The sequence below is a fragment of the Equus quagga genome, chromosome 7, assembly GCF_021613505.1.
Source record: "Equus quagga isolate Etosha38 chromosome 7, UCLA_HA_Equagga_1.0, whole genome shotgun sequence".
In the NCBI taxonomy this organism is placed as follows: Eukaryota; Metazoa; Chordata; class Mammalia; order Perissodactyla; family Equidae; genus Equus; species Equus quagga.
This window is the reverse complement of record NC_060273.1, coordinates 52,075,619-52,095,746: the sequence shown is the minus strand read 5'-3', so window position 1 is coordinate 52,095,746 and position 20,128 is coordinate 52,075,619. Positions and strand designations below refer to the sequence as shown.

The 20,128-nt window shown below is 39.6% G+C and overlaps 1 protein-coding gene across 2 annotated transcripts; it reads left to right on the top strand.

The window, feature by feature from the left end:
* Positions 1–4,527: 4,527 nt before the first annotated feature.
* NPM1 (nucleophosmin 1) lies at positions 4,528–19,855 on the top strand. 2 transcript variants are annotated; one of them, XM_046667702.1, is made up of 11 exons: positions 4,528–4,692; positions 6,827–6,906; positions 7,479–7,598; positions 7,948–8,041; positions 8,372–8,478; positions 8,593–8,660; positions 12,524–12,581; positions 12,936–13,019; positions 13,940–14,041; positions 16,417–16,491; positions 19,502–19,855. In XM_046667702.1, the coding sequence occupies exons 1-11, from the start codon at positions 4,635–4,637 to the stop codon at positions 19,538–19,540; spliced, it is 885 nt and encodes a 294-aa protein (XP_046523658.1). In that variant the 5' UTR covers positions 4,528–4,634; the 3' UTR covers positions 19,541–19,855. The 2 variants fall into 2 exon arrangements, with proteins under 2 accessions (XP_046523658.1, XP_046523659.1); XM_046667703.1 differs by lacking the exons at positions 16,417–16,491; positions 19,502–19,855 and adding an exon at positions 15,132–15,466.
* Positions 19,856–20,128: the final 273 nt, after the last annotated feature.

The window sequence follows — 20,128 nt, the reverse complement described above, 5'->3', positions numbered from 1 at the left end:
AAAGACATCAAAGCCAACTTGAAGGGGCTCTCACTGTCAAAAATGGGCCATTTTGAGGACCAAAAAACGAAAAAAAAGAAAGAAAGAAACTGAAACACTAGCTATGTTAAAATTCATGTGCACATGATGCTAAAAAAAGCTAGTCACCTTTGGAGACAGGGCTCCACCTATTATTTTGAAAACAAGTAAATAAAAGGAAAGATGCAATCATTTATGAGCTATTTTTCAGGGTAACCAAATAGTTGACAAGGGGAAGTTTTCCTTTATAGAAGGATTCCAATTAACACATGCAGAGGGAATGACAGAATCAGAAATAACGGACGGAGGCAACGATCAGTTAAAATTCTTAGGTGAATGGAGGATTTTATAAAGGAAGAATGAGACTGATAATTCCTGAACTTACCAGAAAAAGAGAGACAACCAGACATTGTCTCCTGTTGCAACAGGAGGTATGCTTGCCACCTAGGAAGCATTCTTGCCAAGAAAGTAAGCTCGAGTCTGGCGAGACTCTACAGCAGAGCTGTTCATCAGAACCGTCTGCAGTGATGAAAATGTCTTTGTGTGCTATCCAATACAAAGAGCCATCAGCCGATAGCCATGTGGCTACTGAGCACTTGGCTAGTGAGACTGAGGAACTGACTTTCAAGTTTTAGTTAATTTTAATTAATTTAAATTTAGGTAGCCATATACAGTTAGCGGCAATGACATGTGGCAGAGCAGCCATAGATCTACTAACTCATAGAAAATACAGGGGACAAAGAAACAAGTTAAATGAAGACACGTCTCAGGGTGTAATGTGTAGACCTTGTTTGGATCCTTATTCAAACAAACCAACTATAAGAGATAATTGGGGAAATTTGAACTGGATAATTCATAATATTAGGAATTATTTAAAGCTTTGATCTGTATCATAATGGTACTATGTTTGGGCTTTAAAAATTATCTTTTAAAGATACATACTGAAGCATTTATAGACAAAAATATACATGTCTGGGATTTTCTTTAAAGGAAAGCAAAGGGGGAGTGGGAAGGATGGTGAGAGGGTATATATGAAACAAGATTAGCTATATGCTGGTAATTGTTGAAGCTAGGTGATGTGTATCTGGGTGCTCACCATAATATTCTTTCTATTTTTGTGCATGTTTGAAATTTCCATCGCAGAATGTGTTAATAAATGAAGGAATAAATAAAACCTGGAAATAGTATATGTGTTCATCTTATGGAATATTACGCTACTGCTAAAAAGAAGCAGTGAGCCTCTATACATTATATCATGGAAAGATAGCTAAGCCATACAAAATCAAGAAGGGAAGCTGCAGAAAATTGCTATAGTCTGAAAGCATCCCCCCCAGTTCAGATGTTGAAATCTTCACCCGCAATGGTGATAGTATTAGTAGGAAGCGTCTTTGGGAGGTGATTAGTTCATGAAGGTGGAGTCCTCACGAATGGGATTAGTGCTCTTATAAAAGAGATCCCACAGAGATCCCTAGCCCCTTCCACCATCTGAGGATACGGCGAGAAGTCTGCAACCTGGAAGAGAGTCCTCACCTGACCCTGCTGGCCCCCTTATCTTGGACTTCCAGCCTCCAGAACTGTGAGAAATAAGTTTCTGTTGTTTATGAGCTACCAGTCTGCAGTATTTTACAGCAGCCTGAACGGACTAAGACAACAATATATAAAAGATGATCCTATTTTTGTAAAGAATAAAAAGATGCATTTATATATACATGCAAGTCCATTTCTTATATACATATTAGAAAATTACTTTAAGACATTCATAAGGATATATGTACAAACATACTGTATCAATCTGCTTGGGCTGCCATAAGAAAATACCACAGACTGGGTGGTTTAAACAACAGAAATTTGTCTCACACTTCTAGAAGCCTGGAAATGCAGGAGGAAGGTGCTAGTCAATCCAATTCCTAGTAAGTGCTTTCTTCTGGCTTGCAGAAGGCCACCTTCTCACTGTGGCCTCACATGGAGGAGAGACAGCCAGCTCTGGTGTCTCTTCCTCTTCTTATAAGGGCACCTGTCCTATCAGAGTGGGGCCCATCCTTACGACCTCATTTACCCATTTCACCTTTATCACTCCTCACAGGCTGTCTCCAAATACAGTCACATTGAGGGTTAGGGCTTCAACATACAAATTTTTGGGGAACACAAACATTCAGTCCCTAATATTTACTAAAGCATTATTTCTTACAGCAAAACTATGAAAATGATTTTAGTGTCCATCTATGGAGGAATGGATATTAAATCATAACATTTCCATCTTACGTACTAGTTTGGACAAATGTCCCAAATATATTTTTGAATATGAAAAGAAAAAGCTGAGGGGCCGGCCTGGTGGTGTAGCGGTTAAGTTCACATACTCTACTTCCGTGGCCCAGGGTTTCCAGGTTCAGATCCAGGGTGCAGACCTATACACTGCTCATCGAGCCATGCTGTGGCAGCAGCCCACATACAAAATAGAGGATGAGTGGCACAAATGTTAGCTCAGGGACAATCTTCCTTACCAAAAAAAGAAAAAAACACCCAACTATATAATCTCTCTCTCTGTAGTCTAGAAGGATAATCACACAACTATTAACAGTGATTAACTCTAAGGAATAGAAATGCGGATATGGAAAGAGGGGCATCTTACTTTTTCACTTGTATAGACCCAAATAACTTTATTAAAAAGATAACGAGCATCCATTACATTTGTAAATCTGAAAAATAAGTGGGTTTTTTAACCACGTGATTCCATAATATCATACTAGACTAGGTGCCTAACATATTAAAACAACAAATGTTTTTATAAAACATGAGCTATGGCTCCCATAAAGTTCAGGCTCTGTACAGAGCTGAGTTTGAATAATCGTGGTCCAGAATCCAGAGAGAAATTATAAAGTAGCTCCAACTTTTACTTGCATGGGCTCAAAGAACATTAACCCGTTCTCCTCCACCGACCTGTAGCTCCTCTTGAGACTTTCTCATTCTAAATCCCCAAATGCTCCACAGCCACAGTCCTCTCCTCCCTTTTATCAGCCTTTCTCATCCCGTTCTGTAAATGTACTTCCAAGTCCAGTTTTTTTCTCTAGCAATACTCTGCATCTCAAAAGATCCGAGAACCAAGCTAGCGAAGACTCTTCTTCAGTTGGGGGTGGGGAAAAGGTGGGGAACAGCTTGGCTTGATTCACATATAGGACACGCTGATTTCTCTAATTTAGGATTTTGATTCTGTTAATTATTAATTAGTTCATGTGTACTATAATTTATCTTCTCAACTGGATTGTTTTTGGAGAAAATGGGGTAGGGGCATCACTGTCACCATTTTTATTCTTCACAGTACTTCTTAAATTTATCGTTTAACCTGTTGATTTAGATTATTGGGGCGGGGGGAGAGGAGGGGGAATCCTCGAAACCCTCCAGTGCCCTGTGGCGGCGGCGGGGGTCCCGTTTGTCAACGTGTAGCTGGTTTAGAATGCTAATTTCCAGGCTCACTCCCAAAGTGTCTAATTGAGGTTTACACACTTCTTAGAAGATATATGCTTTCTTTACAGGTCAGAACACTTTGGGATGTTACAGATTGAGAGCCGCACTGCCTCAGAGGCTGGTCCCACGTGTAACCCTCCCAGCTCTTAGAAGCGCGTCACCCCTTTGGGCACCTTACTTCATCATCTCTCGCCCGTTTGTCTGCAAAGTGGAGACAGTCAGACCCGCCTCACCGGACCTTATGTGAGGACCGACTGTAGATATACAGCCCTCTTGAAACCTTGTCTGTGGGAGAAACCCCCAGGCCTGGCTCCTGCCCTGCCCGTACTGAAGAGGCTGACGCAGTCCCTTTTGGCGCCCGAATGACATAAAGATGAGGGATTGCAACTTTGGAGATGTTTCCTCAGAAAGTACAGAGCTGTAAACACAGAGCAGGGTAAGTGCGGCCAGCGGCTGCATCTTTCCTCCCCAACAAAGAGTAATCCGTAGTGCACTCTGTCTCTGGGACCTGGAGCTTTAACTTTGGGGAAACGGTTAACTCTGAGCCCAGGCCTTTAGGCAAGTCAAAATTCCTGAGGTGGTTATGCCTGTTTGGAGGCCTGCGAGACACGAGGGGATGGAAAAAGGTGAATCGAGCTGATTTCTGGCTCACTTCCACCCGGCTCGCCCCCGACCCCTAACACGGCCAAGAGTGGCCGTCGCCATCTTGCAGGGTGGGCTGCGCAGGCTCTTGGCGCGACGCCCGCGCGCCGGAGCTGGAGAGGACGTGGAAGGCTTGGAGCGGGGAGCGCGCTACCAGGGGAAGCACGCGTGCGCACAGGCGGCGGCGGCGGAGGGGTGGGGCCGGGGTACGAGTGCGCTTGCTCGGTGGGAGCCCGCGAAGTACCTGGGGGAAGTGGGGGGCGAGGTACAAGGGACAGGGGTTGAAGAGCGCTTGCGCGGGAAAGCGACCGTCCGGGGAGGGGGGGTTCCCGAGCACGCGCGCGGAGACGGGACTTGGTCAGCTCTCGCGAGATCTCCAGGGGGCTATATATGTGCGCAGGGAGCCCGCGTCCTTTCCCTGGTGTGATTCCGTCCTGCGCGGCTGTTCTGTGGAACAGTGGTCGTTTTTCTCCGTCCGCCTTCTCTCCCACCTAAGTGCGTGCCACCACCCCATGGAAGATTCGATGGACATGGACATGAGCCCCCTGAGGCCCCAGAACTATCTTTTCGGTAACTGCTGGCGGGACTGGAGCGAGGCCGAGCAGGCCTAGTGGCTTTGAAGTGGGGGGGCGGGAATCCTGCGGAGGCCTGGGCTGGTGGAGAAAGGCAGGCAGGCTGGAGGCCCGAGGGAGGGGGAGCGAGCTGCCGGGGCCCTGCAGCCTCGGGTGGGGGGAGCGAGCTGCTAGGGCCCCGTAGCTTCAGGTATGGGGACCCAGGACCGGAGAGCCGGCACGCCAAGGGGTGGGACGGAGGCCGCCTGGAGCCCGGGCGGGAGCGGTCTGAGGCCCGGGGCCTCTGGGAAGGTGGACCCGAGCGGCTGAGAGTTCGGCGTTGCCCGGGGCGCACGGTCGAGTTCTGAGCGTGAGTTTTCTTAGCGGTGTGCGAGTTCGCAGGCTTCCGATTCCGCGCCGCTGTCTTGGATGCTCGGCCCCGGCTTGGTGGTGCAGGAGGCTGTGTGGGCTCGTCGTCTGAGGCGTGGGCCTCCTTTCTGGAGGGGAGGAGAGTTCCAGCCTGGCCTTGTTCTCCGGCCTTGAGCCCTCAGCGTCGGGAGCTCCAGGGCCCAGACTCAGCCCCGGTGCCTCGGCCGGTTACGGGGGGAGGGGAGGCGCGGCCCGGCGTGAGGAGGCCGCAACCGATGGGAGCACGTGGTTGCCACGTGGTTGGGGGGAGGCGGGGGTGTGGGCGCTGCATCCGGGGCTCACTGATGTCCTGTCACCCCCGAGCCTGGGATCCTGGGTTTTAATTGAGGCTGTTGGGCGGGAAATGTTAGGTGAGGTGGCTGGTAGCGCCAGGATTCTGGAGGCCTTTGTTGAGTGCTTAACATCTGCGTACTATGACGGTAGTTCTCGTTTCTAGAGCCATTTTTCTGTCTCCTGGCGGTGGATGGAATAGCCCACTTTGCACATGAGGGTACTGATGCTCAGAGAACTAAAGTGACTAATGAAGGGTGCACTTGGCGGTAAATAGAGACTAGCTCTAAAGCAAGACGCTTGTCTCCAGAGCTGGTGTATTAATAAGGATTTTCTTTTTCTGGAGGGAGGCCTGCGGAGGCAGTTTTCTGTGCGGCATCGAGCAAACAACTTTTTTTTTGTTTTTTTAAGATGAGAAATGTGCTGAGAGTTCAGTTAACCTGGTGCTGTTAGCTTTTCATTTTATACCAAGGTTTTGGGATCTTCACCTCCCCAGCACACAGTACCATACTAAGGAGAGGTCTGCTTTGGTTTTCAGTCTCAGTGAATTTGATTGTTGAAGGCATTTCTTTGTGTCAGTCAGGCTTGAAAGTAGGTGCAGATCCTGCCCCAGATTTGTTTCTTTGTATACCATACTGAGATTTGCTAAATGAGCAATGACATTGAAGCATGTATGTACCAATAACTATTAGACAACAACTAAATGCAATCATTTAAAGCTTTCTTCTCACGGTATTTTAAACAATTTGCCTATTCGTGGAATGGGAGTAGATACCACGCATCACACGTGCAGGCTTTTATTCTAGCAGTTTTGAATACCTGGGGTTTCTGATTAGTTTACACCAGAATATTTTTGTGTTAACCCTTTCTGTCGGAACTATCCTTAGGATATATCTATTCTTGCTTTAAGCGTAATTTCTGAACATAATTTAATGTTCATCATTTCAGTTACTTGAAATGTTGGCCCCTGTAACAAGTTTAGTTCTTTTCCATTTGTAGTTTTTCTGTTGTAAATACGAACAGTTCATGTAGGCGTTTGTGTAACCATTCTTGTTTCTAAATTTGCTGCATTTCTTGGGAGTTTAGGTAGGTAATTCAGCTTTTTTAAATAGTGTGATTTTACCAACATTGTACGGTTTGGTTTCAGATACTTGTTTCAGTTACAGACTTACTAAATCTGTGAGCTCATTTCTACCTGAGAATGCTAATAGGGTAGTTGAGAATGAAATAGTATAGTGGGAAAGTGGACTTTATGAAGTCCTGTATGGATGTTCTTTGATGTTTATAGACGTTTGTATTCAAGAAATCCAGGAAGAGATACATCTGCCCTGCCTTCTGGTAGTTAGAATGGTGAAAAACTGGTTCACAAGTTAACCGTTATCTTTTTGGTTACCCATACTGAAGTTTCATTGTTGTTTTTCTCCATGTTATAGTTGCTTTTTCTTCATTTACAGGTTGTGAACTAAAGGCTGACAAAGATTATCACTTTAAGGTGGATAATGATGAAAATGAGCACCAGTTATCATTAAGAACGGTACTTAAACTTTTCAAAATAAACTACTTAATCTTTCTCGATTTCAGCCTCTTGGGTCCTACTCGTGTGGCTTAATACTTATTTTTATAATAGTATTTTTATAACTGAGTATTGTGTATGCTTGTGATAACCAAACTTTGCATCTTCACCATTCCTTTAGTAATTATGTAAAGTCCAGTGACACTCTTGTTCACCTTTCCATATTTATCTACTTTGCTGCTTCGATAGCACTATAAAGCCCTTTAGGACAGTGGTCAGTCTTTTGTGTCCTCCCACAGAGACTAGCCTCTGCTGGACTCGAGACTGCTCAACTTGTAGTAGGTGGGCCATACTGTGAACGGGTGATGACCTACACAACTATGTCATCAGGTGTGTTTTTATGCATTTGTTCAGATTTACTGAATATGAGAAATTGATGGGCAAGGTCACATAAAAAAGTTGCAGATGACGTGCTCAAAATAGTTTTCCATCAGTGGTAATAATGAAAAGATTATAATGGTTTTTAAAAAACACATCTTGAGGGGATTGTAAAATAGTGGGAACTTAAATTGAAGTACTGTTTCTGTTCACAGGTCAGTTTAGGGGCTGGTGCAAAGGATGAATTGCACATTGTGGAAGCAGAGGCAATGAATTATGAAGGCAGTCCAATTAAAGTAACACTGGCAACTTTGAAAATGTCTGTACAGCCCACGGTAAGGGCACTTATACTTTGGATTATTTGTCAAGGTCTAGTTCTCTTGCATGAAGGTAGGTGTCATTTACCTTACATCAAGGAGATAGAAAGGGTAATCGAGTTTGGTCCTTCCAGTAGTCACAGCTGCTGCTTCTGTCACTGGGGTTGAATGATCAACTCTTGGAACAGGGTGGTTGCTGCTTGTTTATCAGAGGTGGAAAAACCAGTTCACTGGTTTGTTCATTTGGCTCACGGGTTTACCTTTTATGTCTATTACTTAAATATTTCTAAGTTATGAACAGTTTTATACCAAACATTTAACCTTATTTTCTTCATAATACTTAGTGATATAAGTTTCTCCTTCTTAGGTTTCCCTTGGGGGCTTTGAAATAACACCACCTGTGGTCTTACGATTGAAGTGTGGTTCAGGGCCAGTGCATATTAGTGGACAGCACTTAGTAGGTATGTTATTTTTATGTATTATGCTGTTTATTCTTTTTTAACGCAGTTACTTTGTTCCCATTTTGGACTTTATAAAGCATGCTTAGTTCTGATACTAGTGTCTTTATAATAGGTTCATATGTGAACCCAATAATTTATAACTGGCAAAGCCTGTGGTTTTTTTACATTGAAAAACCTAGTAATAAGTATTAGCCCCCAAAATTCCTTTTTAAAAAATTTCTGTTTTCTATTCGCTGTTTTTAAATACTCATCACTGTATATTGTCAATGCCCCTTTTTCCTGAGTTCTCGGTTGAGTCTTAGTAGTGGCTAATAAAGGATTTTATCTTAGCTGTGGAGGAAGATGCAGAATCAGAAGATGAAGAGGAGGAGGATGTGAAACTCCTGAGTATATCTGGAAAGCGTTCTGCCCCTGGAAGTGGTAGCAAGGTTCCACAGGTATAGATGTAATTTACCACAGATACGTTATTCTGGCCTTTGTTCGGTGATTAGAATCAGCACTTGATCATGCATGTGTGTGTATATATATTTTTTTTTTCTTTTCCCTCCAAGAAAAAAGTAAAACTTGCTGCCGATGAAGATGATGATGACGAAGATGATGACGAAGATGATGATGAAGAGTAAGTATGTTCTTAGAAACTTGACGTAGTTTTATGGGAGGAACTTTTATGAAAATTCTTTACCAAAGTCATCCTGTGGAGTTTAATTGTTTTAATTAAATAAAGGGTAAATGGTCAGTGGTTGTTAAATGAGCTGAGTTAAAGGATATTATCAGACTATGAACCTTAAAATGCAGTGCATTGCAGATTTTCAGAAGGATAGAGTAAGCAGCATTTCCAAAATGTATTTGACTAGGTCCCTTTTTCCTGAGTAAATTAGTGGATGCATTACTGTATGCTAGCAAGTCTGGTGTACTTTATGCTGAACAGTTTATAATAAAATGGATTGGGTGGAAAGAATCTGAATCAGTCCAGCCACATTTATTTTGGAAGTTCTCACATGAGGATTTTTTTTCCTGCAAGGGATTTTGGCCCATGGTCCTTACTGAGAAAATAAGATCCTCTAAGACAATAGGATTTTCATGGAGAATTTAAAATTTGGTTGGAAACAAGATTTGATGGGTTTATTAAACTAACCTAAGTCAGGCTATGGTAAATAGTAACATGCACACTATGAAATAAAATACTATTCATAATTGATCTTTCTTGCATGAAACAATATTAGTAACTTCTGATACATTGAATTTTTAATTGTCAGCTTTGTCACTGAGTTTCTAAGTTGGTCTGTATATATTTACTGAAAACATAATTCAAATAGAATCTAAGACTCTGAGAGAAAGTGCACTAATTAATGATCAAATCTGAAAGTTAGGTTTTCAGTAACCTCAACTAGCCAAGCTGGTAGTTCTTAAGAAAGCTCTTTGAGCATCACAGTGAAGGCAGAAAATAGGAAAAGGCTGAAAGAGTTAAATGCTTAGAAAATTCAAAATTACCTGCATGTCAAACTTATAAAGAAACTCAATATAACTGGTGTTTGACTATTACTACTCTAAGAAGATTTGCCATTAGTAAGACTTAAAATAATATACCTCAAGAGAAGAATGGGAAATGGGCTTAGAAAACAGAAATGAGAAATATGGATGGCATATGGTTCTTAATTAGGATTGAATTTATTTAGTCTTTGGTGATTTCAAGTTACCATTGTGTGTTGTGTGCGTTTGCACGTGAATGTCCAGTAGCATATTCATTGAGACTTTGGAGTCAGACATTTCTTTCCAGGAAGGCTTTGGAGTGTCACCTGCTTGGTATCTTGATTCTGCTTGGGCTTTGGAAGATTTCCTGTCTTTAAAATTTTGGAGTCAGACATTTCTTTCCAGGAAGGCTTTGGAGTGTCACCTGCTTGGTATCTTGATTCTGCTTGGGCTTTGGAAGATTTCCTGTCTTTAAAATGGGAATAATTTCTGATGTAATCACAATGTAAGGTAGTTTGTGTTCTTGTTTTCTTTGGTTAGGTAGTAAGGGAGGAATGAGAAGTATAGATGTTGTGAAGTTCTAAATCAGTAAGTTTTACATCTAAGGAGAGAGGATTGTCGTAGGGACAGTTAATGGATGCCTGGAGGGTAACACATCTCAGTAGAAAATTGTACTAGTTAGGTGGCAATGAAAATGTAAAGAGATGCCTCAAGGTTTGTTAGTTGAAATAGTTATTATGTGGAAATTATAAGCCATAGTCCCAGAAGAATTGGAACCAACTAGATAAAAGGGAAATTGATGGGTCCTGTTTGGGAGATGGGAAGAGTATGGTGTGGGGTGGTTGACCTCTATTGATATAAGCAAGAAAAACAAAACCATTTAGTACATTGAAAGTTAGAGACAACATAATGTGTGGTCCTCCATAAAAATACCTTTTCTACATTTTATTAGGGGATATTCTAATAAATGAAACTGGTTATGATAGTGGTTTTATAGAAATCATTGTGATCTTGTTTCTACTAGGAGGAGACACCTGTAGGGATTGGGTTCTAAAGCCAAAATTGACAAAATCACTATTAAAAATCACTTAAAAGACTGCATATGGTTTTATGTATACTACATGATGCTTACTCTAGTTAACACACCAAATTTTACCCCCCAGTTTTGGAAGGATGGGTGTTTCTTTAGTTGCGCATTGATGAAGGTACTCCTTTTTTTACATTTAGACTAAAGTGTGGAAAAAGATTTTGGTCAGTATATGATGTTTGGTTTGTGAAGTAATGAAAACGTGAACCAGTTGCACTATTTTGCTAATAAAGACTTCCCTAGGCTTTTCCACTGATTGGATTTCCCCCCAATTTATCCATTTATTTAGAGTGTACAGTTGTGTGGTTTTTGGTATATGCACAGTTGTGCAGCCATTGCCACAATTTGAGAAGGTTTTATCATCTCAGAAAGTAACCGTGCTGTAACTCTTCATCTTCCCAAGTTCTAGTCAACCACTAATGTACTTTGTTGTTTATAAATTTGCTTAGTGTGGATGTTGTATATAAATGGAGTCATACAGTATGCACTCTTGTGACTGGGTTCTTTCACCTACACAATGTTTTTAAGCTTCATCCATGTTGCAGCTTGCACCAGTACTTGCCCTTATCTTTATATTATTGAATTGTAAGAATTTTTATGTATTTTGGAAACAGGTCCCTTATCAGATTTGCAAATACTCTCCCATTCTCTGGGTTGTCTTGCTACTCCCCTGATGGTGTCCTTTGCACAAAAGTTTTTTTCACCATGTCCAGTTTCTCTCTTATTGATTGTGCTTTTGATGTCAAATGTAAGAAACCATTTTGAAATCTTCTAGAAGTTTTACAGTTTTAGCTGTTAGATTTAGATCCTTGTTTCGTTTAGAATTTTTGTATATGCTGAAAGGTAGGGGGCCAACTTCATTTTACATGTGGATATCCAGTTGTCCCAGCACCATTTGTGAAAGGCTTCTTTCCCTGTTGAATAGTCTTGGCATTCTTGTTGAAAATAATTACCATAAATATATGGTCTGTTTCTAGATTCTGCAGTTCCTTTCTCTTGAGGCATGTCTATCCTTATGCCGGTAAAACGCTGTCTTGATTTCTTTTACTATGTAGTGTTTATAGAGTTCTGTTTGAAATCACTAAGTGGACCCTCCATCTTTGTTCTTTTCCAAGATTGTTTTTGGCTACTTTGGGTTCCTTGAATTTTGATAGGAGTTTTAGGATTGATTTCTCCAGAGAAGCCAGCTGAGATTCTTGTAGAGATTTTGTTCAATCTGTAGATGAATTTGGAGAGAGTTGCCACCTTAATATTATATATGCTGATCCGTGAACATGGGTTGTGTTTCTGTTTATTAATTGATTTTTAACTACCTGCCCCCAAGTTTTAATTTTTACTTTTAGTTGTAAAAAACATAACACATGTTAACCATTTTCCAAGTGTGCAGTTGAATAGTTTTAATCATATTCACATTGTTGTGTAAACTCAGACTCTTTTAGTAATACTGATAAATATATCATTGAGCAAAAACTACCCATTTCCACCCCTCCTCAGCCCCTGTAACCACCAGTCTATTTTCGGTTTCTGTAAAGCGTTTGACTTCAGATACCTCATAGAAGTAGAATCATACAATATTGTCTTTGTGCCTATCTGGTTTCACTTGGCGTGTCCTTGAAGTTCATTCATGTGTAGTACACGACAGGATTTCCTTTAAGACTGAAGATTGCATTATATGTACCTATGACATTTTCTTTATCCATTTAACTGTTGAGGGCATTTGGGTTGTTTCCATCTCTTGGCAATAGTCAATAATGCTGCAGTGAACATGAATGTACAGATATCTGAGTTCCTGCTTTCAATTCTTGTGTCAGCTGCCAAAGCATGACAGTTGTTTGGCTAAGCTTATAGGTTCAGCCAATTTCTTGGTAGGCTTTTAGGGTTTGTGAGTGCATTGAAACACTAGTAACGACTTATTTCATTTGTAGTGATGATGATGATGATTTTGATGAGGAGGAAGCTGAAGAAAAAGCTCCAGTAAAGAAAGTAAGTATGATACAATGTTAAAAGATTGTCAGAAATAGCTAGTAACAGAAGATGATGGAAACTTTTTAGTGCTATTTACTTTGTTTTCAAGTTAATGAAAGCTGGCTTGGGTGGAGATGATCTCATACTTAAAATGGGTTCTGAGTAGAGCTGTCCTGAAAACTTTGCTAATAGTGGGGAGTGATCTATTTTCTTCATCTGTGGGGCTTTCTCCGTCTTCCCTTTTGCAGCCTTTTGTCAAAGTGATTGTTTTCATCTTAGCCTGACTGCTGCTTTTCTTAGATGGTTTGGGGCAGTTTATTTGCACTGATGTCATGTGGGGGTGCATTGATTAAGATTAATTTCTAATTGCAGTCTATACGAGATACTCCAGCCAAAAATGCACAAAAGTCAAACCAGAATGGAAAAGACTCCAAACCGTCAACGCCAAGATCAAAAGTAAGTGGGAACAGGGGCTGGCACAGTGGCCTAGTGGTTAAGTTCGTGTGCTCTGCTTCAGCGGCCCAGGGTTTGCAGGTTTGGATCCCGGGTGCCGACCCACATAGCACTGGTCAAGCCACGCTGTGGCAGTATCCCACACAGAAAAATAGAGGAAGATTGGCACAGATAGATGTTAGCTCAGGGCCATTCCTCTTCACCAAAAAAAAAAAAAAAAGTGGCAACATAAATAGACAAATACAGGCTTCATTGAAGTAGTTAGAAAAGTTAGATTCTACTGTGGATGAATCTAGTCTGTCTGAAATTTAATAGGCTTTTGGAGAACATCTGTTAACTGGTATCTAAAGAGCTAAAACGTGATTGTTGGTGATCATTGACGTATATACAGCTGCTGGCGTTCTAGTCGGGGAGACAGCTAAAGATTTTTATTGTGATATAAACAGTTGTCTCCTTTAAGTGATCTTCCTTGTTGAGAGGTAGACTTATCACATAGTGCAGTTTGTCAACGCTGGCTGCGTGTCAGGACCAAGTAGGAAGCTTAAAAAAACCCTGGTTACCTGGGTTCACAGATTATCGTTTAAATGCTTTGAATTGGATCCCAGGCAGCAAGTTGCGTTGATTTTCTTGCTTTATTTTTGGGGCCCTTCTGGTTTCATTTTTGATGGAATTTAAATGCAGAACTGACCTGGTATAAAGGCTCGAACTGTTCCTATTCCTTTCTTAAGGAATGATTTTAAGAACAAAAGGTAATTGTTCAGACATGAATTCATTTATACTATAGGAACTTGGCTCTGGTTGTATGCTTGTTTTTACTAAGAAGGATTGTAGGAATAATTGTATGTATTGAGAAAATCCAGGTAGGATGGGTCTTTTAAGAGCTGTACTATTCTGATCTTTTGAAATTCAACTTTTTTTTCCAGGGTCAAGAATCCTTCAAAAAACAGGAAAAAACTCCTAAAACACCAAAAGGACCTAGTTCTGTAGAAGACATTAAAGCAAAAATGCAAGCAAGTATAGAAAAAGTAAGTAAAATGATCTTTCTTAAAGAAGTGTGATAGGTTTAGCCCCCCCCCCCCCCCCCCCCCCCCCCCCCGAATTATACCTTTCTCTGGGTTGGAAACAGGACTGTTCCTCATTTTGTTATCCTTAATATACCTACCCCTTTTATGGTATGAAGTTTTTTCAAAAATGGATTACTGGTAACTTAACATTCGTTTATAATCTCTATGGTGATTTTTTTTTTTTATGTATTTGAAATTACATGTGTTTTATTTTCCATTATAAAAAATATAAGAAAGTTGGTTATAAGGTAATATTCTGACCGTAGATGTTAAAGTGAGATCAGTGAGAACACTTTACTTTGCCTGCTCTTCTGGTTGTAAGATGCTACAGAACCAGCAGAGGGCGTATGAGTCTTTCATAAAATTGCAAAAGACTGGAAAAGTAGACTGCTTGGTATTACAGTTTAAAAAAATTTACTCTAGTCAAAAATGGTTTCCAACAAATTGAGTCACTTCTATTTGTCTTTTACACCAAGGTGTCACCAGTCAATACATGTGGTAATATCTAGAAGTTTTGAGTGACTAATAGGTTTACGTTTAGTCTCCTTTTACAAATAGTGGAAATGTGAGAAGAGGATTAGCTCGCTCTCTCTCCTTGCTATTTACTTGACTAGGGGACTAAACTTAAGTCAACTTTAGGGAACTCTGGACTTGCAGAGGATGGAATAATCGGTTTAAATATGTTAACACATTTGGGAGAAGCTTTACTCGAGGAATACTACTTTAGGTCCCAGTTACTGAGAATAAGTGTGGGATGATGAGGAAAAGTTGCTGACTTCTTTTCCCGCGTTTTTCTTATGTTCTCTAGGTTCTACATGGCTTCAGTAGTTTTCCTTTCCTTGTGCATTGATGAGTCAATTGGAAAAATAACATTTTAGAACCAGAATGTATTTCTTGATTTTTGCTTTAGTACTGCTGTAAACCTTTTAGCCTTCCTGGTATCACTGCTTTCTTGATTTTTATTCCTTGCATACAGTGCTAAAATATGACATCTTTTAGCTACCCCTCCCCCCCATTTTAATATGGTCCTATCTCCTTGGTTTAATTGCAGGCGCATTGAACAATCCTGGGCACTACTGGTAAATTAAGCCCAAAGATGGGGAGAGGAAAAGGAGAGAAATATAGTCCATACTGAGTATCATCAACAATCCAGACTGAAGTCTTCTATTTTAATCTCAATCCCCTTTCCTGATTGCCACCCACCCATGCCCCCTTCCAGGCTGGAAGCAATCTCACTCGATCTCCTAAAGCACTTTCTTTTGACTGCTGTGGTTCAGTGAACCTTATACTTTGCTTTCTATAACTTGTGCATTTGCCTCACCTTTGATCATGTTTTAATCACCTTTGTATCTCCCTAGCTGCTCAATAAATATTTGAATGAATCAAATAAGAATGTATGTGACGATAATTTAAAAATGGAAGTTACAGTGAGGTTTATTTTCTAGGTGATAGAGGCAATTAAGTATGTTATACTGTACTAGGCTGTTTTGTGCCATGGTCTTTCTGGCATTCGTGAAGCCACCTTGATCTTTTTAAAATGCATAAAAGATTCAGGTTACAAGGAAAATCAAAATTTAGTTAGCTAAAAGGAAATGAAAGTGATGTACCTACTACGTTAAATAATATAATTCCAAAGTGTAGTTGTGAATATAAATATTTCAGTATATTTTCAATAATTGTAATGCTTTGAAAATATTTGATGATGAAATATTTTGAAAATAATTTGGTGGAATACTGTTGTGGTTTCTTCCCTATGTCCATAATGAAAGGTAATGCCAAATTTTAGTTACAGATTAATGAAATGTAGTAACTTTAATTTTTTACCCACATCTGACTTCATATACCTCCTGACGTTGACTCCTAAGTTAGTGTTGTGCTGTACCTAGGTTCTTAGTAGGAAGTCATATCTTAACAGTTTGGGTCACTTGTCTATGTGGTACTGAAAAGGGGGTACGTGTCTGTTTTGTATTTGGTCCTGGGTGGTAGAGTGGTGATAAAACTGACTTTTAGCTAATACAGTAGGCAGTCAAGTTGACATTTGAGTGCCTGAAGAATCTCAACTGTAGCTTTTACTTTGTATTTTTCAAGTGGCTGTGGAGAATTTGAAACTTTGACAGACCTGTCAGTAAGGGGGTACTATGAGAGACATCAAAGTAGTAATATGTTGCCCAGTAGACCTTTTTGGGCCTAAAAAGACTTGATATTAAATTGAAAGAGCTGAGACAAGGAATGAACTACTGATCCATGTAATAGTATGCAAATCTTTGAGGAATTTCATGTCTCCTTCAAAAACAGTGTTTCTATACTTATCTTTAATAATGCTTTTGTCTCAATAGGGTGGTTCTCTTCCCAAAGTGGAAGCCAAGTTCATCAATTATGTGAAGAATTGCTTCCGGATGACTGACCAGGAGGTAACTGAATTTTCTTCTAACCATGACCAAATTCAAAATTTTCATTGTGATTTATTATGATTGTTCTTTTAGTCTCTCTAAGTGTTGGCTTCTTTTTAAAGGTTCCTAACCACAGACAATACTTCAGATTAAATACATGGAAACTCATAAGAATTTAGTTGGCGGAGACTGAGAAGATAACTTTTTTAGTACATTCTTCCCAGCTTTTATATAGTTGGTCAATTATCTTGGTTACTGAGCTCAGTTTTACTTTTGGTTTTGTGTTGGCGAAGGAAATGAGCTGTGGTTTTTCTTGCCGTGCTCCATTTGGCGACTACTTGGGGTAGTCTGGTCTGTGCTTTCTTGTGAGTTGGCAGAGAGTGCCTTTTTTTTCATAGATCTTACGGGAAACACGTTTTGCCGAAATCAACCTAAAGTGCAAAATCTGGAAGCAAGAGGCCAAGTTATAGTTAATACTCAATATGTTAGCTTGAGTCAGCTGTTAGATTTTGTATTTCTTACACATGAAGGTATTTTGTCAATAGAAGGAAATTCACATGCATGTTTTTACTTGTTGACTCGGGATGTAAAGGAAAATGTAAAAGCCGTTACATAGGGTTGCTGGGCAGCATGTATATACAGGATACATCTTGTGTTTAATGGTCTTTGTCAGGACTTCCTAAATCTCTCCTGTATTAGCTTTTTACAGTGAATTAAGAAATTTGTCATCTGCCACCATATTTAGTACTTAAATCACTTAAATGGCCATACTGTTAGGTTTGAAATCCTTTCAGTGGCTCAGTGCTGTTTACAGTTAGTTGTGAGTTTAGCCTTGATTGATGTGGCCTTGAGATGATCAAATGTAGCTTTCAGTTCTTTTGGTTGCCACTCTTTTTTGTGTATATTTGAGCCCCTGAGTGCGAGTGTAAATTATGTAAATTTTCTTAGTAATGGACATTTATTAAACACGAGTAGTTTTGAAACTGCGCAGTATGCAACTGTTAATTCAACATTGAAAACAGTGGGAAGTCAGATACAAATCATCACGTACTAATAGGGAAGCATAAAAAATACATGGTTTCTTCAACTAGTACCAAAATAAAATTTTTGATTAAGGAAAATTCAGATACCAACAACCAGAGTTGCGAGGGCCTTCAACTCAGTGTTATAACATCAGTCTTGCAGCTGAAATGACTAAACTCAAACTCGTTGTCAGAAGTATCTTGTGACTACAAAACTGAAAGCATATTTTCAAGTACCAGGATGAAATTTCTGTAGTAATTAATGTAATAAATGTAATAGCTCAATTTACAAGTTATCAAAACTATAAATGCCTCACGTTTTGATGGCATAGCTGTAGATGTAAGTAATCACAATGTATGAAAAATTTTCCTATTGCTTCTGCAGTTTTTCTTGTGGGAACAGTTGCTTGTGAGGAGTTGGCTAGTAAAGTCCTTCCACGTGGGATTTGAGAAATAATAGCAAATTTTTGCAAAAACTCTTGAATTAAGAGTGAGAAAAGTACTGCTTTCTGTGGAGAGACTACAGATACAAATTTTGGCGAATGTTTGTGCAAAAGTGTAAACAGTGTTTACTCAGAATTGAAGGAGAGCACGAATCCTTTTATAGAAGGTGGGTGCTGTCCTACATAATACTGGTCAAGCAGCAGGGGATGTTTCTTTTGCTATTGAAGTGTCGGGAAATTGTTCTTGAGCTTTTATATCGAACAGAATGAGTGGAGGGAGGATTTTTGTGATACTTGTTGGCATTTGGTATTCAGTTCCCTTGCATTTGAAACCCAATGGCTGTGTTAAACAATACTGGTTGAGAGGATCCTGTTTCTTTGAAGCACTGAAAGCAAACTTTTGAAGAAAAGGCCCCAAAAGTTCTTGGTGACATTTTTAATAATCTGCTGGGTAAAACCTACTTATTTCTCATTCATAGTTTTAAATGTCTCTCTAGCAGTAGGATTATGTAAATTTGAAGAGCAGACTCCACTGAAGTACTCCATTGGTTGAGTGAACTTGTTGAATCCTTCAAAGAGTCAGAAACGTCGTGACTGTTCTTAAAAAAGAACATTATTTATGAATAGGAAAAGAAATGCCAACTTGAAATAGATAATACTATACTTACGGCTATCATTTGAAATGGATTTTTCATCTAAAGAATTTGATTTTTTACATGGATGTTACTACATATCAACATAAGAACGAATAGAATCGTCATGTATTGAAGGAGAACAGAAATTTTGGGGGATGCTTTCTTTGTCAGTAGACACTTTAAATCATTAGGAGATTTCAAGAGTGGAAAAGCAAGTCATGTCATGGAAGATGGTGTTGAGTACTATACCCAGATAGGAGCAAGTCGGAGTAGTAGATATGGCAGAACATGTTCAATGTATTTTCTTAGAATGCTGATGCCAAGCATGCTCATTAATGAGTGTTCAGTGGACAAAATGAAATAATTTGGATGTTACAATGTAAGTGGAATTTTATGAGCAAATTCTGCCAAACAGGAACTATTGATCCCACATCATCAAGGAAGTATAACTAAAGAGAGAAAAAGAAAGAGATGTAAGTTAGGTATACGTAGTCTTTTTCAGACATACGTAATTAGTATGTGTCCCATGTACACATGCATGGGCTTAGACGTAAATACGTTTTACTTTGTGTTGTATATTTTTATGTGTGAAATCTGGCAGCCCTAAAGCAGATGACATGGAGGCAGCATTGGCTAAACTGGTCTCTACCTTTCCTCTTGATTTCCTTAACTAAAGATATCTAAGCTCTTAAATGTATTTTAATATAATTGACTTTGCTTACAAATAATCTCGATTTAGTGTCTAAATTTGAAATAAAATTACATTTGAGTATAAGTTTCCTTGAAATGATTTCTTAATTGTCTAGAGTGAACCCTTTTGGTGGTAGAATGAAAAATAGATATGTTGAACTATACAAAGAGACGTGGCTTAATTTATTGGTGTCTATGAAGTATTGTGGTTCTTTAACCACATTTTTTTTTTTTTTTCCAGGCTATTCAAGATCTCTGGCAGTGGAGGAAGTCTCTTTAAGAAAATAGTTTAAACAGTTTGTTAAAATTTTCCGTCTTATTTCATTTCTGTAACAGTTGATATCTGGCTGTCCTTTTTATAATGCAGAGTGAGAACTTTCCCTACCGTGTCTGATAAATGTTGTCCAGGTTCCATTGCCAAGAATGTGTTGTCCAAAATGCCTGTTTAGTTTTTAAAGATGGAACTCCACCCTTTGCTTGGTTTTAAGTATGTATGGAATGTTATGATAGGACATAGTAGTAGTGGTGGTCAGACAAATGGAAATGGTGGGGAGACAAAAATATACATGTGAAATAAACTCAGTATTTTAATAAAGTAGCACTGTTTCTCTATTATTTATCTTCTTTATACTTTGTCAGAGAAATGTACGTAGTTAAAAGTGTCAAATAGTGTCACAAAATCTCATGAGACAGTTCCTGCCCTACCCCTTCAAATAGTTCTGCTTCCTAGAGTTAACCAATCTATTTTTCATCGTGAGGATTTAGTGTTTATACCTTCTCACCTCCTGATAATTATAACCACACAAACATGTTTCTAAATGTTCCATCAGACCTCTTATCCACCTATCTCAGCGTTTTCATTCCCAAA